At 39.1% G+C, this 25615-nt stretch overlaps 1 protein-coding gene across 1 annotated transcript; it reads left to right on the forward strand.

Annotated features, from left to right (window-relative positions):
* Positions 1–10392: 10392 nt before the first annotated feature.
* On the forward strand, positions 10393–14456 carry LOC145161694 (cyclic nucleotide-gated ion channel 1-like). Its single transcript, XM_079081284.1, has 8 exons — positions 10393–10632; positions 11311–11479; positions 11629–12175; positions 12270–12482; positions 12609–12904; positions 13025–13136; positions 13261–13497; positions 13584–14456. Exons 2-8 carry the CDS (start codon positions 11451–11453, stop codon positions 14286–14288), a joined length of 2139 nt encoding a protein of 712 aa, XP_078937410.1. The 5' UTR covers positions 10393–10632; positions 11311–11450; the 3' UTR covers positions 14289–14456.
* Positions 14457–25615: the final 11159 nt, after the last annotated feature.

Below are 25615 nucleotides of genomic sequence, written 5' to 3' on the forward strand. Positions count from 1 at the left end.
AAACATATAAATTGTTTTTTTTGTTAGGGCCAAGATCCTCAACCCTATTCAGGATCCCAGATCTTCAAGATCTTTCAAGATCTCAAACCTTTCTCAGGATCCTGGCCATTGTTATTTTTATTTCCTAACACTCTTAACGGTCATATTTCTATTTCTTTTTTCTCATAAGTGTAGAAAATGGTCAATATGAAACTCGTTCTCAATGAAGAATCGCTTCAACGAGGCTTAAGACCCGGGAATACCAAGTCAAACAATGTGCATATGCTCATTCAAGAGGATACTGGAAATATCAGACTTATTGTTATTTAGTCTAGACTATAAATACACTTGTAATATACATACTACTGACAAGATTAGCTCCATTACTACATTTGTACTCGCATTATCTTCATCATTTCTGTAATCTCACATTCAAATCAATAAAAACATCAAACCGTGTGATTATTATCACCTCCCAATGTTTTATGTAGGAGATCCTATAAAGAATAATGACTTTCCTTGTAACTCACTTGTTTCACTTTGATCAATACTCGATACTTTCATTACCTCAAACACCAAAGTCTCTCATATAATTTGGTTGAATATTATGAAAGATCTAGTATGCTCAAGAATCATATTAAAGTGATATTGTTAATTAACATATGATACTAATGGGTCATACTAACAACAACTTGATATAATTGATTATTTATTAGAAATCAATTTTAATAAATATTCAATAAACTCTTATAATTAAATTGGAAATTATTTATTTCTTGGAAATAATAATTTTCATTAGCAAGTAACATTACATAATTCATATGTATGAATTACTAAGTCATGTACAACATTTTGGACTAGATAAATTCTTTTGTCTTTTACCAAAAATTTAAAGTTTATATTTTATAAACTTGGTTTATAAAATATAAAAGTCATGACTTCTTTTTATATCTTAAATCCGAAACTATAGTTAGATATAAGGATTAAGGCCTTTCACTTTGTTTATTCAAAAGTATAAGCGTTATGTTATCGTCACTGAGGCTAATGTTGTCGCAACCATTGCAGTTGTTGTTGCTACTAGACTGTATAGGGTGATTCGATGTTGTACCGGGAGTTCAACAACACAAAGCCTCCTGAGTTTGACGGGGTTAAGGACCTGATTGCCTCTATGATATGGGTCTTAGATGTTTGGGGATGATTCTAAACTTGTTTATGTCCGGAGAACCTGAAGGTTCTTTTCATACTAAACCTTATTTTCCTGAGAGCGAAGGACTGATGGAAGTTTGTGACAACAGATTATTCTACAACGGAGCGGTCCGCTGTGACTTGGGATCAGTTTACTGAGATGTTTCGTGCTGAGTTTGTGCCATTGGTGGAGAGGAAGCAGCTGACCCAGGAGTTCTTGTCGCTCAGGCAGACGACATAGACGGTGGCTGAGATCATCAAGATGTTTCACGAGAGGGCCTTATTCTGCCCTGAGTATGCATCCTCTAAGTGGCTGCAGATGACCCGATTCTTGAGCATACTCAAAAAGGATATCTGAGAGTTCGTGACAAACACCCAGTATCGAACATTGGATGAGCTGTAGACCAATGCCAGGAGGAGAGAACTTGAGTTGGAGACACATGTGAGAGAGTCTGAGGTGGAGACACTCCGGAGAGATAGGAAGCCAATGCATTCGTAGCTGACGACTAAGCGGTTCAAGCCTGCTGATTCAAGATCCGGAGGTCAGAGGGGGCGTACTTGCAACAAATGAGGTAAGGGTCACGAGGGTCCCTATCGAGCAGGGACGTTATGCTACAAATGCGGCAAAGAGGGACACTTTGCGAGGGATTGTCCGTTGGGTCTTTGAGTCTGCTATAGATGCAACCAGACGACCCATGTGAAGGCCGATTTTCCACTACTTACATCGAGGCCAGTTCAGACTCCTGCTCCTGCGACCCTATGCATTATTGATGGTCGACAGGGGAAGGGCGAGGCCTCGAGGGCCCGAGGGCGGCCATGATAGCGCTAGACGTCTTTGATGATATGTGTTCCTTTATATTTTTGTTATCTTAGTTTATGCATACTTATGATTGTGATTTTGTTAGGTACATTTCTTGTGAATTATGTGTCTGTTTTAGTTTTATTCGACTCGGGTGCGAGTCGGTCGTTTATGTCAACATCGTTTACTAGGGGCTTTAGGTGTTGTTTGTTTTTTGTCTGCAGATCTTCTTGGCCTCTTCTGTCTGCATCGCGCAGACCACGCGCAGACATTAGCCTTCGCAGACTGTTTGTTTTTTTGAAGACTACACACCTAAAAATGTATGTGCGCCCTCTTCTTGGCGTAGATGTGGACCAGAGTCTTCTAACATCTTCAGACATCTTCTAGTCTAAAAAAGCACATATATCTTTATTTCGTTTAGTTTTTTTAATTTATATTTATTCCAACTTTGTTAATGATAAAAATTTTGAAAAAAAAAGTTACAATACTTTAAAAAAAGGTTCGACGACACAAAGATAACATTTTTGACAAATTTATAAATAAAGATTTATTACAATAATGCTCGTTGAAATTGTTTATATAAATATGAAAAAAAAAATCATAATATATTCTTATATTTTGTGTGTCAAATTTTATAAAACATTATTTAATACAGTATTGTCAATTTCTTGGGAAAATATTTATAGTACGTTTTTAATTGATTTAATTGAAAAAATCAAAGTTTATTTCCATCCATTTATGTGTCAAATTCTTTGATTTCTAATTACAATGTTTAGGTATAAATTTGCGATCAAAATTGTTGGTTTTTATCAAATATATAAATTAATTCGTACCATTTTATTTTCACTTTTTATACGATAATACATAAAAGTTGATCTCGATTTGTTAATTATTTATAACAAAGTCATAAAAATATTAAAAAATCACTTTGAAGTTAAAAAAAATCAACTTATTTAGATTTTAGTTTATTTTAGTAGTCTGCAGATGTTAAAAAAACAAACAATCTTCTTTTTTCAGACTGCAGACATTTGGTCCACCTCTTCTACTGCAGATTTCTACAAATGTGGTCCGCATAATGCATACATTTTTCCCTAAAAAAACAAACAACACCTTAGTGTTCCTCATGAGCCTTTATATCGACCTTTGAGAGTAGTTATTCCAGATGTGTAACAACCATAAAATACCATAAAATTCAAGCCAATTTTAAACTTTTTCAAAATACTTGAAACCATTCAACATTACATAGTTTGTTTTCAAAATACTAATCATCAGAGTATCCCAGTATCAAATCATAAAAATCATAACAGCAGGAGGAGCGGTACGGTCATGCCTTCGCCTTCCCGCGATCACCAGAGGTACCTGAAACAACAACTGAAACTGTAAGCCCTAAAGCTTAGTGAGCTATCCCCCAAAATACCAATCTCATAACCATATCATATAATCATATAAGTAAACAACATGCATAATGAGCCTTCAGCCTGACTGGACCGCCTCGCATTTCCTACAGCCTATCCGGACCGCTCCCGAGCCTTCGGCATGACTAGACCGCCTCGCAGGGCCTACAGCCTATCCGGACCACTCGCTGGGCCTTCGGTCTGACTGGCATACCCTCCTGGGTCTGTAGTATATCCGGACTGCCCTGGGTATGTTGGCCTTCAGCACAAAGCAGGACCGCCTCAACCCAATCCCCAAATCAACAAACATGTGCACATACAATCATATGCTATCACAATAACAGTCAAACCGATCTAACAGATCAAATAGCATATCAACATCCTATAACCAGGACACCGACCTACCCAGGTCACTAACATAGCATAATCCTATAACCAGGATATTGACCGAACCATGTCACTAAGCATAAGCATATCACCATCCTACTAACAGGATGCAAAACAATAAACATATCATGTAATAATCCGGATACAAATCCAAAAAGGGCCGGCCTTGGTGCCTTAGACCCTGTTGATATAGTGAGGACACTCACCTCTCAAGTGTCACACTGAAGTGGTAAGCTCAAACCTCGGATCACCAACACGAACTCCTCCACCTAAAGTTACCACAAACCCTTTTTCATAAAGTTCCAAATCACCAAAATACCCCAGAAGTCAACTGGTCAATCCTTGGTCAAAGTCAAAGTCCACAGTCAAAGTCAACAGTCCATGTTGACCCGACTCGTCGAGTGCCGTTCACCGACTCGTCGAGTTCTTCCTGGACTCGAAAAGTCGTGGAATCCTTGTAGCACCTGGTTCCTGGTATGTAAATTTATCTAAGTATTTTGCATTTTTAGCCTTGGACTCGGCGAGTTGTAGGCCCGACTCGCCGAGTAGAGCCGGGACATGGAACACGTTTAAGTTGGCGACTCGGCGAGTCCATATTCTGGACTCGGCGAGTCCCCGCTGTCTGGTGAAACCCTAATTCCAAGGGTTTTCACCCTATTTAAACCAACCTTATGCGCCCCAAGCTCGCCCCCATTCACCCTCAGAGCCCCCTATATCGTTCTAACATCGTTCCTTGTGAAATTGAAGTGCTTGGTGTGATTTCTTGAGGACTTTGAGAGAAAAAGGAGAGTAGATCAAGAGGAGAGGAAGGAGGCCAGGCATCTTAGTGTTATTTCAGAGATTTCCTTGAGGTATAACTCAGTTTCCCTCTGTTTTCATGCTTATAGTCCCTTAGAGCTCCATTAAAGTCCTTCTTGAGCCATTTCCAAGCTTGGGTATGAACTAGGGTCTGTGATAAGCTGATTAACCTTTAGATCTAGGCATGATTGAGCCCCAGGAGCTCGGATCCACTGCCTTTATGAAGCCATATTGCATGAAAGCCCTAAATCTACTCTTTTAGTGCATTTTGAGCCCTAAAACCTTCATTGGTGTTTATTTACACGTAAAGTTGGAAACTTTACGTGTTAATCAAGCCCTAGGAACCTAGATCTACGTATGGAATGAGCTGGATCCAAGCAAAATCGAGTATATAATAGTGGCATGTGGCCGACTCGGCGAGTCGTTCATCGGACTCGGCGAGTCGAGTCGCGAGTCCTCGAGTTTTCCCCTTTTCGTGTTGCTGAGTGGAGTCGTGAGTCATGGGGGGGGTGACTCAGTGAGTCGGAAGCCAGACTCACTCATGGAGGAACTCGGCGAGTCAATGCCCTGACTCGGCGAGCCTCAAGAACAGACTCGGCGAGTTGTTCATACGACTCGGTGAGTCTCAGCATAGAATGTTCTTCGGTTAAAGATGAACTCGACGAGTTGTTCATACAACTCGGCGAGTAGGATGAAGGACTAATGGTTATCGGTTTAGAAGGAAACTCGTCGAGTCAATGCCTAACTCGACGAGTAGAGACGAGATTATGGTCAATCGAGTGGATAGGGACTCAGCGAGTTGGCAAGCCAACTCGGCGAGTCGGGTCAACTGGAAGTTGACTTTGATTTTGACTCTTGGTTTAGTTAGGGGTAAATGGTCATTTTACCCTGAGGTCGGTTAGCAGTATTTGACTGAGTGTTTTTGTGGGAATTATAGCCGGAGGATTTCCGGAGCAGCAGCAGCAGAAGTCAGTCAGTTCCCACGCAGATCAGCAGCCACTTTGAGGTGAGTTACCTTCCAGTAGCGGTGGGTCTACGGCCACAATGCCCGCCCACCAGTAGGAGTTGCATGATAGATGATTGTCTCTGTGATATTCATCTAGGGTTGTTACTACCTGTGATATGTTTATGTGCTAAAATGACATGATGCTATGTACTAGTGACTGTAGGGGGAGATAGTCCCCAGATTACCGGCCAATAGGGTCGAAGGGGCGGTCGTGCCCAGCCATGCTAGATAGATTATGTGATAAATGTGTTATGTGGTAGTAGTAAGGGGGTGAAATAGTCCCCAGTACCCGGTCGAGAGGACCGAAGGGGAGACCAGCACCCAGATATGCTAGTCAGTACCCGGTTGAGAGGACCGAAGGGGAGGCCAGCTCCCAGATATGCTAGACAGTATCCGGTCGGGAGGACCGAAGTGGTAGGTCGGGCACCCAGATATGCCGGACAATATATGTATGTTATGTAACTGTATGGTAGGTGGTATGATGGGGGAACTCACTAAGCTTCGTGCTTACAGTTTATAGTTTTGTTTTCAGGTACCTCTTCCTCGAAGGGGAAAGAGCTGGCGCGGTAGCGGCACATCATACACACACATTGATTTCCGCATCATGAGTTATTCTGGGATTTGTACTCTGACATTATTATGTTTTTATAAAATGGTTTCCGGACACGCGACATTTTTATGAAATGATATGATCAGTGAATGTTTTATTTCTAATGTTTGCTAAGTATATGTTTCAAAAATGAATTTTTTTTGGCTCGTATTTTGGGATGTTACAATCCTAGGTTGACTCGTCGAGTTCCCCTAAACTCGTCGAGTTCATACGTGACCAAAGGTTGAGAGAAACCCTAGCCGACTCGCCGAGTCTTCGACCGACTCGCCGAGTTCAAGGCAATCTTCAAGGGACTCGCCGAGTTGTTCATCCAACTCGTCGAGTACATGGCCATCTTCATGTGGCTCGCCGATTTGACTATGCAACTCGCCGAGTCCTTTCAGGCCTTCATCCATGCAGACACTTTTTAAGCCATGCCAAGGTTCCAGATTACAAATCCAAGCTTCTAAGGCATGTTTATCACGTAAAGTTGCAAACTTTACATGCATGCAAGGCCCTAGAGGCTCTAAATGACCAATCTAAGCTTTTAATGGAGCTTTACACCTTAGGAGAGTCTCATCCTTGCAAGAGCTGGAAGCTTTATGTACTTAGAAGCCCAAGAGAGTTCAGTTCTGAAGTTACAACTTCAGATCTTAGCTTATACACAAGAAAAGCTTCCAAACATACTAGGAAAACCCTAAAATTTGTCCAAAAAGGGGATCTAGAAATGAAATGAGGTCAGGGTAGCGATTTATACCTTCCAGAAGATGCCAATCAAGATAGATTTCAGATCCCACAAGCTCCTTGCTTCTGGATACTTGATCTCCAAGCTCTCTTCTCCAAAAATCCTCTTCCAAGCTTAAGAATACACAAATGGAACACACACACTCGATTAGGGTTTGAGAGGGACAAGAAGCAGTAAATGGGAGGCTGGGGGAGGCCAATGATCCTTTAAATAAGGTGCAAAACCTCGGGATTTAGGGTTTCATCTGCCAGCTCCTACTCGTCGAGTTCCTTCTTGGACTCGACGAGTAGGTTATTAAAATGCGTGGACCAACCCGCTGCTACTCGACGAGTAGGGCAACCAACTCGTTGAGTAGCCCTTGAAATCAAGAAACTCTTATATTAAATCAATACCTAAGAATCGGGGCGTTACAAGATGAGAATACGATTTCGGCTTCTGATATTTACCGGGGTTGTGTACTGGAGATTTTTGGTGTCGAGTTCCTTATCGATCTTATTCATATCGCGATAGGGGATGTCTGTGTTATTGTGGGTATGGATTGGTTGAGTCCGCTTGGACGTTTGATTGATTATGAGCGACAGTTGGTGACGGTTTGAGACCCAAATGGGGGAGTATTGAACATCTATGGCGAGTGTACTAGAGTATGTTCTACTTTTTATTCTACCGCCAGGGCGAGACAGTGTATTCATCATGGGTATCTAGGTTATCTTGCGTATGTGGTCGACACGCGTGTCGAAGGTAAGAAGTCAGTCTCTGATGTTCCGGTTGTGAGGGAGTTTCCTGATGTTTTTCCAGGTGATCTACCTGGTGTGCCTCCCGAGAGGCAGGTCGAAGGTAAGAAGTCAGTCTCCGATGTTCAGGTTGTGAGGGAGTTTCCTGATGTTTTTCCAGATGATCTACCTGGTGTGCCTCCCGAGAGGCAGGTTGAGTTCAGGATCGATTTGATCTGTGGTGCTACCCCGATAACAAAGGCGTCTTATCGCCTTGCGCCACCCAAGATGAATGAGTTATCCTCACAGCTTCAACAACTGTTGGGGAAGGAGTATATATGAACGAGTAGCTCGCCGTGGGGAGCACTAATCTTTTTTTGTCAAGAAAAAAGATAATTCACACCGGATGTGCATTGATTACGGGGAGTTAAACATAGACATGTTGCTTTTAGTTAACTAAAGGAATTATATATTTTGTAGTTTTTGGGATTAGTTAGTGTTAGGGCCATATTTTTTTTAAAATTATACTAAGAACCTATTTGTTTACCTCTTAATTGAAAAATTAAGAGGCAACCTCTTATAAATTCAGACATGGCTTGTTTGCTACCCTTTTATAAAATACATCCAAATTTTATAAAACCCTCTTAAAAATTCAGTCTTCAACGCACATCTAAAGGATGAAAGTGCGCTAGTTCTCGTTCTTTCTTTCTTCTCAATATCATGCATCCACTGTTTCTTTTCATATGCACACACACACACAAAATGTTTATCTCGATCTGTTGCTTTGTTTCGTCCCCTCCATCATAGTCGTCGGCGTCCTCTTCGACTGTTGCACCACAACGACTCAACGTGAAAAATCAATATGTTTGTATTATCTTTGACATTGAGATATAATTATAATTATTATACCTTAAAATATTATAAATAACACATGTATTTTTATTAAAGAATTGGTTTGAAATCATGACATGTTATCATTAACAAAATTAGTTTTAGAATCATGACAAATGTTTTGTTAGGTTTGTATATCTAGCACGAAACAAACTCAAGATTATTAGTCTAATTAATGTCTTATAGGCCTAATCTTTATCAAACTAGGGATGACAACTTATGTTAGATTTGGATTTACATGGAATATGGAAAAATATGACCTAACATATAATTATACCAAAATGTCGAAAAATTATAGACACACTATAATATGGTTAACGACTGATTAATAAACTTTACCTCGAGTATACATTTAGTCAATGAAAGCTTTTTTGTAACGATTTATCATTGAGCTCTTTTACTATGCTAAAAAATAACATTATAATCGGGTATTATAGGTTTAGCCGTGACTATGCCAATCCCACTTTATTGTGTTTGGCTACTCATATTCTTTTTTTATTTCAAGAACAAGAAACACACTTTTTTTGGAATCTCAAGAACTGATCTATGAGTTTTGATTGAGTATGTTTTTATGAATTCTCTTCTTGAGTTTCAAAAAAAAGTCGCTATTTTAGAACTCACACCGGATCAGTTCTTCATCTTGTTCACCTCAAGATCTCATGTTCGGAATCTAGGAACTCGTTTCTAAGATGTTTAATATGCATTTGCCTCAACAATATTAATCGATCTTGTCAAATCTCGGTTTTCCTCAAAAAAATTAATCGATCTTCAAGACCTTTTGTTCAATTCAAATAACCATATGAGGTGAGGTGGCATCGTTTCCAGAAATCATGTGTGGGTTTTTTTGTTCAAACCGTATGTGCGATTGAGTTTTAGAGAGTTAAGAAGAGTAGCCAAACATAAGAATGAATTTAGTAGTAGTCATATAAAAGAAAATGTGATTGGTTTTAGAGAGTGAAAGTGGAGATGCCAAAGTTGTTGGAAACCGGCTAAACCTCATGTACCTTGCACATGAAAGAGGGGGGAGGGGGGGGGGGGGGGGTTGTTAAAGGGGAGAATGGTGTCAAGTGCGAAGGATCAAACATGATAGTTTGGTTTCAAATATGGACCAACATTGCAACATCCCTGATAGTTGGACAACAATGATATGAAACAAAAATGTTTGGGACCAAGCATGTAATTTACTAAAAAATATTCAGTAGGCAAAATGGAGAAGAAATGATTTTTCATACAACATGCTCCTATGACCAGATTGCATATTTTACATTTTAAAAGATCCAAAATAAAATGCGTCACTCTCACAATTGTCAAATTGAGTTGATGATACACATTACACAATCGATCAAAAGAGTCGAACATAATAAATTCGACAATCCTAAAAAACGATATTATATAGCATTATTATAAAAACAATCAAATCTGAGTAGTTGTCACCTTTGGTTGGTGTCTTCAAAAGTGGCATTAGTGGACGACAAGGTTAGAGGATGGTTGCAATACTTGTAAAGTTTTAAGGTTAACCATTTAGCGTATTTAATTTATTGTTTTTGTATTTTTATTATTTGATAATTTAGAATATAAAACTTCACTAGCTAAATAATTTGAAAAAGTCAATCCAATCATATAAAATCCTGTGCTGAAAACATGAACAGCTAAACCATGTCGACAAATTTGTGACCCAAACCCAAAATCCAAAACGGTTTACTTGGTGTGATATAAAACAACTAAGTATTAGATTCGATTATGAAATGGTACTTGCACTCAAATTTGAAGGTAAGGTGGAAGTCATTAATTCATGGAGGCTAAATGACGACTACGACAGAAAGCAAGGGCGAAAATGTCAAGGACCAAAAGAATCGCGGGGCCCAGATCCTAATAATCTTCGCTCATCTCTGATTGTACCCCCGTGGACTCGTAATCTTTTTCTCTCTCCGACCCATATCTCGCGCTCCTCTGTTTCTCTCTCATCTCTCTCATCGAGACTTGGTAAACTCAGAAATATCGAAGAAACTTCCTCTTCAACCCAACCCCATATCGCATTTTAATTTATTTTATTACAAAACGAACCCCCAGAAATCTATCAACGTATCTGTTGGTTGTATGGTTCTTGTGCATCATCGCAGACTTCACACCTTGTTCAACATCTGTTCTTGTACGACTTTTCTGCTCTATTGATTTTTATAATTAATCCACTTTCTGTGTTTGATTGAAGTCATCTTTCTTGTTTGTTTCTGGTTCTTACACTTTCTCACTTAAATTTGTTTGAGACGTCTGAAATTGACTTGGGTGTACTGGGTATTGTTGATTTGGGGGTAATTTTATTACTTTCTGTTTCTTGACCTTCTAAAGGGAATTGAGATGTTTATCTTAATTTGGATTGAATTGCAAATAACTGTAAGATCACACTTGAAACTTATGTACTGGCGTGTCTAAGTTGTTTCTTAAGTTATGTAGAGTAGATTGACTTTCTTAGATCACGGCCTTGTTAAGTTAGTAATAAGCGAAAAAAGATCAATGCTTTCAGGGAGATTCTCATTCCTTATCCCCTTTACTTTGCCAAGAAACTTGTAATTTCTTAGGTCATCGTCCTGTTTTTCAACTTATCTTCATCATTTGAACTGCTAACTGGTTGAAGATCAATCTCTTTTAGTTTGAAGTACAGTTTATTTAAAACGCTTCCTTTTGGGCAAGTTTGATTTATGGGTAGAAAAGAGAATCCCGCTGTATATATGTTGTATGTACTACTTGCCGTTAGATTCGTCAATGTTTTCCGGTTCTTATATAAATAAAAATAATTGCGATCTGAAATGGATTTTATATTCATCTCCAGTGGTTCGCCTTCAGCATTCTGAATCAATTTAAAGAAGCTCTTTTTTTTTATTTATGGAGTTGAAGATGTCCCCTTATTTAATGAGAGTTTAAAGGTTGATGCTGCATTTTTGAACTCCTTCAAGCATAATCTATATAACAATGAATCCTCGACCTGAGAAGTTTGTGAGGTTTGTAGTGTAGAAAAATACATAAGACTGTTTTTGACTTGTAACGCATCCTTTGATTTTTTTTGTTGTTATGGCAGTGCATTAATTTGATATATATATATATATATATATATATATATATATATATGTATGTATGATGATGTGACCAGGTTTCAGGATTTGAGATCAGAAAATAGCAGCAGTGGAGGTTCTTCACGGAGATTGAAAACAGCATTGGGTTCAGTTTCTCAGATGTTCCGGAAAGGTCTAGAACATGGTTCGGGAGGGATTAAAAGCCTGAAACGATCAATGGAATCCCATTCCTTCAACAGAATCATGAGTAGAGGCCTTGGTTCTTGGAAGAATACACTTAACCCTCAAGGGAAATTCCTTCAGAAGTGGAACAAAATATTTGTGTTGTCATGTGTGATTGCTGTTTCTGTAGATCCATTATTCTTTTATATTCCTATAGTTATAGATGACAAGAAGTGTCTTGATCTGGACAAGAAGTTGCAGATCACAGCCAGTGTGTTGCGGTCCTTCACTGACATCTTCTACATCGTTCATATCATGTTTCAGTTTCGTACTGGTTTTATAGCTCCTTCTTCACGGGTATTTGGTAGGGGTGTTCTTGTTGAAAATTCTTGGGAGATTGCAAAGAGATACATGTCTTCTTACTTTCTGGTTGACATTCTAGCGGTTCTTCCATTGCCACAGGTGAGAGTGAGAATCAATATTATTAGTATTTATTTGGTATCTTTCTGACTGTGAATGCTCTGAATCGAATTTTTTGTTTTGTGTTATATCTCAGATTGTGATTTGGTTGGTTATACCGAAGATGCATGGGTCAAGATCTTTGAATACAAAAAACATGTTGAAGTTTGTTGTTGTGTTCCAGTATATCCCCAGGATGCTTCGAATCTATCCACTTTATAAAGAGGTCACAAGAACTTCTGGCATACTTACTGAAACCGCATGGGCTGGAGCTGCTTTCAATCTCTTGCTTTACATGCTCGCTAGTCATGTAAGAGGTGGCAATAAATAAATAGAAATATAAAATTACCTACCTACCTACCCCTGATTTCAATCACCTTTTATCTAAACATTACATTACATATACACCCTTTTGAGTGTTTGATGATGGTTTTAGGTATTCGGGGCATTTTGGTATTTGTTTTCTGTTGAACGTGAAACAACCTGCTGGGAAGAGGCGTGTAAAAATACAACCGGGAAAAATATAACAAATTGTTCCCGTTCTTGGTTTTCTTGTGGTAATCAATCACATCCTGTTGAGTATTTGAATTCAAGCTGCCCCATAACAGAAATGGAAAACCCTCCTTATGATTTTGGAATCTTTCTTCCTGCCCTTCAATCTGGTGTTGTCAACTCACTTGATTTTCCACAGAAGTTTTTTTACTGTTTCTGGTGGGGTCTGCAAAATCTTAGGTATCTCAAAACAATTTCTTTCTTTGGATGTTTATTATTTCCCACACCACACACAGGACATGGCATCACATCACATCACATCACGGTATGTGATACTTTTTTTCTTGGTCAAACTTGCAGTTCTCTCGGTCAAAACCTTCAAACGAGTACCTTTGTGTGGGAAATTTGCTTTGCGGTGTTCATTTCTATATCTGGTTTGGTATTATTCTCGTTTCTCATCGGAAACATGCAGGTTGGTAACTCATATTTTACATATATATATATATATATATATATATATATATATATATATATATATATATATATATAACTTAAGATCTAATGGTGTGAGAACCCTACATTTTATTGTATTACAGACATACCTGCAATCTACAACAATAAGATTGGAGGAGATGAGGGTGAAAAGACGAGATGCAGAGCAATGGATGTCCCACCGGTTGCTTCCAGAACCTCTCAAGGAACGAATCAGAAGATACGAACAATATAAATGGCAGGAAACGAGAGGCGTTGATGAAGATAATTTGATCCGGAACCTTCCCAAGGACCTTAGAAGGGATATAAAGCGTCATCTTTGTTTGAAACTGCTAAAAAGGGTGAGTTGTTGTTCTTTTTTTTTTTTTTTAAATATAAAAAATCAAATCGTATCTTATCTATAATTAATAATGGTTTGGTTTTTCAGGTGCCAATGTTTGAAAAAATGGATGATCAGTTGATGGATGCGATGTGTGACCGTTTGAAACCGGTTTTGTATACGGAAGATAGTTATATTGTGAGGGAAGGGGACCCGGTTGATGAGATGCTGTTTGTGATGCGTGGGAAGTTATTGACAGTTACAACAAACGGTGGTAGGACCGGTTTCTTCAACTCTGATTATCTGAGAGCGGGTGATTTTTGTGGTGAAGAGCTGCTGACATGGGCCTTGGATCCCCATACATCATCAAACCTCCCCATTTCCACAAGAACAGTCCAAGCACTTGAAGAAGTCGAGGCCTTTGCTCTCATGGCAGATGACCTTAAATTTGTAGCTTCTCAGTTCAGGAGACTTCACAGTAAGCAGCTACGCCACACTTTCAGATTTTACTCCCAGCAATGGCGGACGTGGGCCGCTTGTTTCATACAGGCGGCATGGCGGCGGCGTTGCAGGAAGAAAATGGAAGATTCCCTCCGGGAAGAAGAGGATAGGCTGCAGAACGCCTTGACTGGAGGTGGTGGGAGTGGGAGTTCGCCCAGTTTGGGTGCTACAATCTATGCATCAAGATTTGCAGCCAATGCCCTTCGTGCTTTAAGGCGGAATGGTGCAAGGAAAGCAAGGATTCCTGACAAGTTGCCTCCATTGATGCTTCAGAAGCCTGCAGAGCCTGATTTCACTTCCGAAGATAAATGATATATGTTACTCATGTGCTTTTTTTTTTCTTTTAAATTTATTATAGCCTTTATCTTTTTTAGGGCTTGTTTATAGTGTATGTTGTACAATGACACAACTTCTTAATAGCTATTCCGATTGTTGTAAAAGATAAAAAGATAAAAATTAGTTAAATGATTCTTTATTATAGCCCTACCTACAATTGCATCAATCATCATTAACCATTTATTATACTTTTAAAATGTTCAAGAAATTATACAAATGATGTTTTATTGAAACATATGTACAAGCACTAGAATACAACCTGAGAAGATTTAGAAAGGTGTTTGGATCATGCGAGAGAGGTGGCAACCATAACCCCTAAAGGGTTTGATATCTTCATTCCCTCTTAAAGCGTAAGCCCATATTTAGTCCCAACTATTAGAACAAAGTCCCAAGTGGTCAATTTGAGTTCTTGCTAAAGCCTGCCTAATAACATCATGAGCATCTCGAACAAATGAAATCCCAACAATGTACGCATCGGTACCAAAAAAGTCAGAGATCAATAATGTTTTTGAAAGTCAAGCCTTCATATTGAATTTTGCTTACGAGGATGTTGACGGATATCTGGGAACAACTATTTCTGAAATAGTCCCTTACTCCCTTTGAATTTTGATCAATCTCCATATATTCCCATCCTCAAATGCAATAGTCAAAGAGATGCCTAGAGGAACAAGTCGAGTGCCAACTATGGAAGAAGTTAAATGTGGTTGTTCAAGTAAGTTTGTTAGGAATAAATGAGAATAAATCACATATATAACGACACAATATTTAATGTGGTAGGTCAACATGACCTACATCCACAAGACATGATGAAGTATTTTCACAAGCTTGAAAACGATAATACAATTAAAACCCTAGCTATAATTCGTATTATATAAGCAAAGTACAAAACGTAACCCTAACTAAAACGAGACTGTAACACCCCTCGCATGAGCTTATTTGAAATAACATTTAATTAAATATTTAAAAATATTTTCAAGGTTTTAGTTGCAAAAAAACGGTCCCAAAGTTTAATTCAAAATGATTTACAGAGTTCAAATGCAAACAACAGTCCCAAATATAATTTTTCAAACATTTGGTGGTTTAATAAAAACATTTCATACCAAAGTCTCACCACACATATCAAAACAAATGTTTAAGAAGAAATTACAAACCAAATGTCTTCTAAATATCCAAAGCATATGAGTCTTCTAAGCTTCTCACAATATCTACTAACCTGCAAAGTTTATTAACGTAGTGGGTTAAGTTATGGGGAGCCTAATGAGTACAATCCCGATAATGTATGAGTGATCACTCAACTCATACACAAATATACAAAATCGTACTTCTCAAAACAACAAAAACATATATAATCAATTTGGGGAAAAATATAACTTTTAACAACGTACATTGTCATTTATGACAATTCCCACATAAACGTCGCTGTTTAATAAACAATACTAACTAGGTGTACCTAGAGTAGCACCTCTTAATAATCAAAATCCAAATAAAGTAGTTAAACAATTAAGTGCTCATGCAAGCTAAAACATGATAGAAATCAATATTTCAAATTCAATATTTCCATTACATCCAAAACAAATAGAAGAAATTAGGTTTATTATATAAAACATAAAATAAGGGTCTTACCTGCCCAAAAAGGATCCTTAAAACATTTTAGTTTCGAAAAAGTGACAAAATAATTCCCACAATATACAAAGAGTAAAACAAGATCAATCACAATAAGTAAGATTCAATACATGCAAGTACTCCCAACCATTTGTCAATCTTAAATTCCATCTCACAACAAATGTAAGATGTATAGTACTTGTAACAACCCAAAAACAGTGATAAAAATTTTCATTGAAGGACTTACCTCACATGGCTTATCACGTAAAGTTGCTAACTTTACATGCATGCATGACTTAATGAAGCTATTAAGCTCAAGAGGACTTAATGGATGACTTAATGCATGCATGAGACCATAAACCCCATAAAGTTTGCACCTTAATGCAAAAGAAACTCATATTATGCTCTGATCTAAAAGGATAAGCCCCTCATACATCTTAACTCATCAACCAACCCAAAAAGGGACCAAAAGCATGAAAATCAAGACATAAAGAGATCTAAGCATTCAAAAGCCAAGGTATGAACTTGATACCTCAAAAGGATTGCAAAATGAGTAATGGTTCTGGATCTCTAAGCTTCCCACCAAGCTATGCACCTTCAACCTTCTTCAATTTCTTCAGAAAGAGCAAAACAAGCACCAACTTCTTCTCAAAAGCTCAAATACACAACAATGGAGGCTAAAGGTCGATTTAAGGGTTTTAGGGCAATGAGGGCTGGTAAAGAGGCCAGCCCTAGGGACTTAAGGACTTGTATAGGGTGCAACACCCTAAAATTAGGGTTTTCTTATCTGCTCATTACGCCCCGCGTAATCCTCGTACGCACAGCGTATGAGGCCTCACACCCGCGATTCAAATCCACCTTAGTACGCTAAGCATACCATATGGTACGCCCCACATACTACTCCAAGGGCCAATATGAAATAAATAAATGCAAAAGGGGATAAAAGGAACATACCAAAAATCGAAGTGTTACAGTCGATCTTGTTTGTGAAGAAAAAGGATGGGACGAATCGGATGTGTATTGACTACTGGGAGCTGAGTAAGCTAATGGTGAAGAACCGTTACCCACTCCCGAGGATCAACGTTTTATTCGATCAGCTTCAAGTCACATATTGGTTCTCCAATATTGATCTGTATTCGGGTTAGCATTAGATGAGGGTCAGGGAGGAGGACATGTAGAAGACGACCTTACGAACTCGTTATGGTCATTACGAGTTCGTGGTGATGCCTTTTGGACTCACCAATGCTCCAACCGCATTCATGGATCTCATGAATCACGTACGCAGACCCATGTTGGATCGGTCCGTGATTGTGCTTATTGATGACATTCTGGTCTATTCCAAGACCCGGTAGCAACATGAGGAGCACGTGAGGGAGGTATTAGAAACTCTGAGGGTGGAGAGATTATACGTGAAGTTCTCCAAGTGTGAGTTCTGGTTGCGTGAAGTGCAGTTTCTGGGGAACTTTGTCAGCCATAACGATATTTTGGTTGACCCGACCAAGATTGAGGCGGTGATGAGGTGGGAGGTTCCGAGGTCTCCATCTGAGATTCGGAGTTTCCTTGGATTGGCAGGTTACTATCGAAGATTCATTCAGGATTTCTCCAAGATAGTGGTTCCCTTGACCAGGCTGACAAGGAAGACTGTCACATTTCGTTGGGGGCCTGAGTAGCAGACAACTTTTGAGACCTTGAGATAGAATTTGTGTGAGGAACCGATTATGACCCTTGCCAGAGGGTGTGGAGGATTTTATGGTGTATTATAATGCTTCGATCACGGGTTTAGGTGCAGTGTTGATGCATCGGGGTCATGTGATTACGTACGTGTCAAGGCAGCTGAAGCCTTATGAGGCGAATTACCCTACATACGATTTGGAGTTGGGGGCAGTGGTGTTTTCCCTCAGGATTTGGCAACATTACCTCTATGGGGTCCGCTATACTATCTACATGGGTCACAAGAGCCTGAGGTATTTGATGGATCAGCCAAATTTGAACACGAGGCATCGCAAATGGTTGGAAGTGGTGAAGGATTATGATTGTGAGATCCTTTATCACCTGGGGAAGGCCAACGTGGTGGTCGATGCTCTCAGTTGCAAGGCGATCATGGCTCCGATAACGGATTTATGTTTAAGGATGACAGTGATTACCCAGCTGTTAGATTAGATTCGAGAGGCTCAGATTGAGGCTTTGAAGAAAGAGCACCGGAAGAAAGAACACATTGTGGTCAGGTGGCTTCCTTCGATTATGATAGTCGAGGGAGGGTGTGGGTTCTGTATTGGGGTGGTGCACGGCAAATTTTGATAGAAGAAGCACATAAGTCGAGATTTTCTATTCATCCCGAAGCGACAAAGATGTATAGAGATCTCCGGCCTGATTATTGGTGGCCATGTATGAAACGGGATGTGGCATGGTATATGGAGAGGTGCTTGACTTGCAGGAAAGTCAAGGCCGAGCATCAGCGACCCCACGACAAAATGGAGCCGTTGGATATTCCTGTTTGGAAATGGGAAGAGATTACAATGGATTTTATCACCAAATTTCCTTGGACGGCGTGCGGAGTGGATTCAATATGGGTCATCATGGATCGATTGACCAAGAGTACATATTTTATCCCAATCCAGGAGAGTATCTGGCAGACATCTACATTCGGGATATTGTGGCACGTCATGGGGTGTCGGTTTCTATGGTCTCCGATAGGGATGCTCGGTTCACTTTCAAGTTCTGGAAGAGATTTCACGAGGAGTTGGGTACTCGTCTGCACTTCAACACGACTTTTCACCCGAAGACTAACGGTTAGAGTGAACGGGCTATCCATACCTAGGAGGATATGTTTCGGGCTTGTGTATTGGGTTTCGATGGGAGTTGGGATACGTACCTCCCTTTGGCGGAGTTTCCATATAACAACAGTTATCACACCAACATTGATCAACCTCCTTTTGAGATGCTCTACGGGAGGAAATGTAGGACCCCGATATGTTAGGGCGAGGTTGGTCAGCGAGTCATGGGGAGTACCGAGGTGGTACTCAAGACAACCGAGATGATTCAACAGGTTCGCGGTAGACTTCAGACAGCGCAGAGTCGGCAGAAAAGCTACGCAGACAGACGCCGGTCAGACTTAGAGTTCCAGGTCGGGGATATGGTACTCCTGAAGGTGTCACCTTGGAAAGGTGTCATCCGGTTCAGGAAGCGGGGTAAGCTAGGCCCCAGGTATATTGGTCCTTTCAGGGTTGAAGCTCGGGTGGGCAGGGTGGTGTATCGTTCAGATCTCCTGAAGGAACTCAATCAGATTCACAGTACTTTTCACGTCTCTCAGCCGCGGAAGTGTTTGGTTGATGATTCCACAGTGGTTCCATTGGAGGATATTCAGGTGGATGATCGCCCGAATTACATTGAGAGATTGGTAGCGATCCTCGACTGGAAGACCAAGACTTTGAGTAATAAGGTGGTGAACCTGGTGAAGGTGCAATGACTGCACCGAAAGGGCTCTGAGTGGACGTAGGAGCCAGAGGATAAGATGAGGGAGCACTACCCAGGCTTGTTTGCAGCAACGGACTTCGAGGATGAAGTCTGATTCAAGTGGGGGAGATTTGTAACGCCAGTTTCTAGGTATTTGCATTGTTGGCCTTGCTTTGTACTAACTTTTCATTTTGGTCTCAAACGACAGGCGTAAGTTTGTGGACGCCAGACATTCGCACACAGAGGACAAACCCTAATTTTTAGGGTTTGCACCCTATTTAAAGGTCATTATAGCCTCAAAACGTTTCTTATCTCCAGCCTCCATTCCTTATATCCTTGTTTTCAAAATCGTAAGTGTGTGTGAGTGTTTTGAAGCCTTGGAGTAACATTTTGGTATCATTTTAGTGTTCTTGGTGGAGAACGAAGATCTTTGGAGTGTTGGTGTTGCTCTCTAGCCTTTGGATCCGAACTCTTGGCATCTTGGAGCACCTTTTGGAGGTATAAAGTTCATATCTTGATGACTTCTTTATTACATCTTGCTTAAGTGTAGTTTTATGTTCTTTTTGGTCCCAAGAACTTGACTTTTGTGAGTTTGGAATGCTCTAGAGGTTTGGGCTGTCCTTTCAAGCATTTTGGAGGGTTTAGAATCATAAAAATGCAAGCTTGGACCTTGATACTCTTCTATGAAAGAGTTTTGGAACTTTAGAGTGTGATTTAAGTTAGATTTTGGTGTTGGACTCTTTGTAGCCATGAAAAGTCATAAAGTTTGCAAGTTTATGACTTTAGACGTTCTTTTAGCATTAGATCTGAAGTTTTAACGTTAGGTCTTAAGCCATTAAGACCTTGGCTAAGGATTTGGGATTCAGTGGTTACGCCAGGCGTTTGGGTTAGAACGTTGGGCATTTGGACACCAGGCGTCATTGAGTGGACGCCAGGCGTTCTCTCAGAGGCCCTTTGGATTAATTTTGGGCCTTGGGCCATTTAGGGTTTTAGGCTTGGATTAGTTGGGTCTTGTAGGGAAAGGGGCAAAATGGTCTTTTGCCCTTAATATGATGAAGGATGAGTGGACCATTGGTATGGGATAAAACCTTAGTTATTTATTAGAGTCGTTTGGAGGAGCAGTGTTCGCATCAGATTGAGTGTTGATTCAGTTATCTTCTGTTAGAGGTAAGCTTCCTTCACTATACTTGTGGGTCGAAGGCACCAATGTCGACCCACTAGATTATGTTTGTAGGATGATGATTGTCTTCGTGAGAATTACATGTTATGCCTGTATATGCTTGATGTTTTAGTGACTCTTATTGTTTTTCATTCATGCTATTTGTAGGGGTGAAATAGACCTGATACCGGTTGAAAGAGACCGAAGGGGTTGACATATACCTAACACCGGTTGAAAAAGACCGAAGGGGGTGAAATGGACCCAGTACCGGTTGAAAGAGACCGAAGGGGTGAAATAGACCCAATACCAGTTGAAAGAGATCGAATGGGTTGAAAAATACCCATATATGTTTGACTGTTTTGTATGTATGGTATGAGGTATTTTGGGGGAACTCACTATGTGACAACTAGAAAAATTCTAGAACAAGCAAGTCTAAACTGTAACCGTGTGCATGTAAATTCACATCGTAACATCCATGCAATAGAACTATGAATGCCAAGAGGGCATTGTATGTATAAGTTATCATATATATATATATATATATATATATATATATATATATATATATATATATACTTTGAGAAAGCATGTCGTAATTAATGTTTGTCAATATATCGAGATAGAAACAACCATAAATTACACCTTGCTTTATAGAATGGACCACTTACCTTAAAGATTTAAGCCTAGGACCCATCAAAGCTAGGGATTTCGGTACTCTTAAGACCGAAAGCACCTTCAAAGAAAACCTCAAAACCAAAAACCCATTTATAAGTGATACCATGACCGAAAACACCGTGTTTAAGGCCCACTAAGGCCGAAATCTCTTCACATAGGACCGAAAATCCTTTCTTGGATGGAGCCATGACCGAAATCAACATCTAATGTGAGTGTGAAAGGGGTTTTCGGCCATATAGGATCGAAATCACCCCCCCCCCCACTTTGGCCGAAATCACCCAAAAGGTGGCCAAGTAGTGCCACTTGATTGATTAAGTTAGCTTCCCAATGTGATAATTCTATTTATCAATGTAAACATCAACTCATAACCTTATCCTTCCCATCCTATTTATACACGATTTAGGATCAAATTCCACACCATTCTCAGTTAACACATTCACTTCACATTTGCTCTCAAGTTCAAACCCATTCCCTTTCAAGTATCCAAGATCAAGTAGCTCTAGGTGACTCTTCTTTTGTCTTCAAATATTAGTTATTAGAATTAAAGGTAAGATCATCTAATCTAGTGTTTATGCAACGCGTGCATTACTAGTTTCATATATTTACACATTATTATGTGTTTAAACTAATAGGATACGACTAGCTTCCCGTATTCCAAACTCGAAGATCACCGCTTTTATCTCGTTATCTAATCGCAATCACACATAATGCGAGTTCATACCCCTACATTTTCGATATTTTTTCTATGTTTTAGGGGGAGAGGGGGATACAAGTAACACACAATAATATTCTCGTTATAACGCAAACATTTAAATACGTTACTTTACTATTTTTACAAAAAGTGTTAAATACGCGAAACGGTTTTACTACCAACCTATATATTTTTACACACAACGTTTTGATAAAAACGTAAAGATATGAAAAACGATTACAAAATACATTAAATTATTCTTATATATATATATATATATATATATATATATATATATTGCGAGTACAAAACGTTCATTTCATCAAAACTTTACAAATATAGTTTACGACTTTACCCCTTTGTAACCCGTTGAGCAAAGGGTAAAATTATATAAAGTGCATATATAATTGTTTTACGACATTTTCGATATTATCCTGGACATAGGGGATAATTTCATATACAAACATTTTCATTTCAAAAACACGTACACTCGTTGAATAAATTTGTGAGACATTTACTTCATCGTACCTAACTGAGGTATATACTCGTTGAATAAATTTGTGAGACATGGTCTATACGGGACTGATGATCCCACACCCTGACTACTAGCTACAGTCAGACCGGCAGGATATGGGTGACAAATGTCATAAATATCTCGGCGCCTGAAGAACGACGAGGCAGACACTGCATCTTAAAAGCACAGTTATAAAAACTCACATAGAAAAACGACTATACGTACACTTTACACGAAAACACACTTCTTCAAACGGTTTTATACACGAATAAAACTACATATTACATTGTTTCTTTGTATGGAAAATACTTGTACATTTCAGTTTGGAACATTTTAACTACAAATCATTTCTATGGAAAATATTGGTTTTTCTAGAACGAGCACCCTCATTTTTCAAGTGAACGACTTACATCTCATCTAGTAGAAAATATCGGATTTTCTGGAAACAAACACAATATCTTTTCACGGAAAGGCTTACTATTTTCATATAAACTCTTATTAATTCACCAACTTAATTGTTGACACTTTATCAAACAACTTGTATTCTCAAGAAATCAGTAAAACAGGTAATCAACAGCTTTTGAGGATGGGTGTAACGCCCGTGTTTCTAGGCTAGGCATTAATGATGGTGTAACAGTCTAGGTTAACCTGTGTAACTCGTTTTGAAATAATAAGAAGGTATTATTTGAGTATGATGTGTTTATTGCTTAATTGTGTGATTTAAATGAATTAAGGATAAAGATAAGCGATAAAGTAAAATATTAGATAAGCCCGATATCTATGAAGGAAGTTGTAGTGGTCGTGACAAGGTTTCCAAATATATAAAGAATTCCGAAATCCGAGTTACAACGAAGAAGTTATGACCTGACGAAGTTTCGCGACAGAACCGGTACGACACTGCGTGACGTAAATAGTGAATTTACGATAGAGCGATATTTAGTCTTAGTGATCTAAACGAAAGTCGTAGAATACGTTAGACTGAGAGGGTGCATAAAAAGAACGTCTAAATCTGACTTCGTATGAGGAAGTTATGATTTTTCGAAGTTTCGACTTAGCGATATGCAGCCCAAAGTTCGAATATGAGATCGAGTGGTTTCTAGCCAAAACAATCTAAACGAGAATCGAAGATCTCGTCGATAGTAGTCCAGCGGTGAAAAGACAGACGAAAACGGATGTCAGATGAAGAAGTTATGAATTTCTAACGGAATTTTCCTGTCCCGGCCTACTAAAAATAATATAATAAAAGTTAAAGTCAAAATTAGCCGACGGAGTCTAAATGAGAGTTGTAGAGAATAATCTCACCTAAGCATGGATATAAAGAACGTCGAAAACAGAGCTCGTATGCAAAAGATATGAATTTCTGAAGTTCGGGGCACGAACTTCAACCCCTATGTCAGAGCTCACGACGTGAGCACAGTGGCTCACGATGTGAGCAGGTGATAGACATCTTCCAGGGCAAGTGGCCAGATGACGAACGCCATGACATCGAGCTCATGACGTGAGCATTAGTGGCTCACGACGTGAGCATTGGATTTCAGCCCCCTATAAATAGAAAGCGAGGCCAGTTGAGTTTTGTTGCTCAATTTCTTTCCTCTCACTCCATTTTACCTCGATTTACGTGCAAGTTATACCCCCGAAGCCCCGGTATCATCCCGAGACCCGAAGCGAGTCCCAAAGCACCGAAGATCTCGAGAAGAAAAGAGTTTCGAGCCGAAGCTCTGCCCGCGAGAAGCCCGGTGTGTGAAGAGATCACAGTTTCACCGAAGAATACTGCTTGAAGAGTCGTAGTGCTGTCCGATAATCGTCTTATCAAGTGAGTGCATAGTCCCTTTCATAAACACGATTTTAATACAAGTATTGATGAATGTATTAGATATATGATATGAGTAAGTGTGTAGTTGCCTTCTATAATACACATATATGAATTATACTCTATGATATACGTGCTATGTGATTATATACTATTTGTTATGTGGTATGACTTATGAGTATTGAATGAATATGTTATATAGGTTTTTAAGCTGTATATAAACAAGTATATTTTATCTACAAATATGTTGGGTAGAACATGGGTAGATAGTGATGTGTGATGAAATAAAAATGATGAGAGTCCTCGATGTTGTTGTTGATCTAGTCATCTAGCGGAGTATGGATGACGACCATAGACTCTTTCTAGACTGTCCAGTGGAACGCTGGCAGGTTCATAACCTGTAGGTGTTGTGAACGATGTGTTCACCGGTGTACTCTATCCCCCTCATGGTTGCCTTTAGGACATCTATTGTCGAGGAAACCCCTTTGTAGTAATGTCCATCCCGATGAAAATCCTTAGACTAGGTCCCTTGTGATAGTTGTTGTTTTAGGGACGTAAGGTGAGGATAACGGGAATGGGTAATCAGGTTATTGTTGGTTGGTGAAATTAAATATAATTATTTATTGTGGGTTAAAAACCCTATATGCTCACCAGGCTCCCAAGTCTGACCCACTCAGTTTTATTTGTATTATAGGTAGTGGCGCGAGAGCATAAGATGGATGAATCATCAAGTTATTTTGTTTATAGGCTTGTAGTTGTATATAACTGATGTAAGGCTTATAATGTGCCGTTTATGCTTTTGGTCTGTATCGGAACATGACATCCCGAGTTTTGTTATATATGAAAATACATTTCTTTAAGAAATGCTTTGATAAACTTTATTTTATCATATTGTGTTTTGGGAACAAATTCCGCAACTCTTTTAATCAAAGGATTACTCTGAAATTATTTTAAAAGCATAAATTAAATCGGTCTTTTCTAGCCGTGATTTTGGGGATGTCACAATGGGGCGCTAAGGCATCAAACAAATCTTTTGTCATTATATTGTAATTGACTTTTGAAACATGTAACACTTATAATGATGTAACTTTTTCAATTATATATATGATGGTTATGTTTGTTTTCTTTACTATTATCCAATTGTTATGATACAATACATGAAAGTCATCCGCCCTCGGACGTTTCTGCCATCCTGGTTTGGGGGTGTGACACACTAAGCTTTGTGCTTAAGATTTTCAGTTTATGTTTCACGTACTTCCAGCTCGAAAGGGAAGGGCCCGACCTGATCACACTGCATCTACCTCTGATTTTTCACATCACGTGATTTTGGGATTTTGTACTCTGATAATATATTACTATGATATACTCTCGACTGTTTTGATCTGATTATCATATGCTT

This window comes from Lactuca virosa, chromosome 2 (genome assembly GCF_052849685.1).
Source record: "Lactuca virosa cultivar CGN04683 chromosome 2, Lactuca_virosa_CGN04683_v6, whole genome shotgun sequence".
NCBI lineage: Eukaryota > Viridiplantae > Streptophyta > Magnoliopsida > Asterales > Asteraceae > Lactuca > Lactuca virosa.

What these genes read in the sequence shown, in the direction of transcription:
- LOC145161694 (XM_079081284.1), top strand. Translation starts at nt 11,451, where the DNA reads ATGAATCCTCGACCTGAGAAGTTTGTGAG. An exon ending in TTTACATGCTCGCTAGTCAT is followed by an intron (nt 12,483 to 12,608) that starts GTAAGAGGTGGC and finishes TGATGGTTTTAG; the next exon opens with GTATTCGGGGCATTTTGGTA. An exon ending in GTTTGAAACTGCTAAAAAGG is followed by an intron (nt 13,498 to 13,583) that starts GTGAGTTGTTGT and finishes TTGGTTTTTCAG; the next exon opens with GTGCCAATGTTTGAAAAAAT.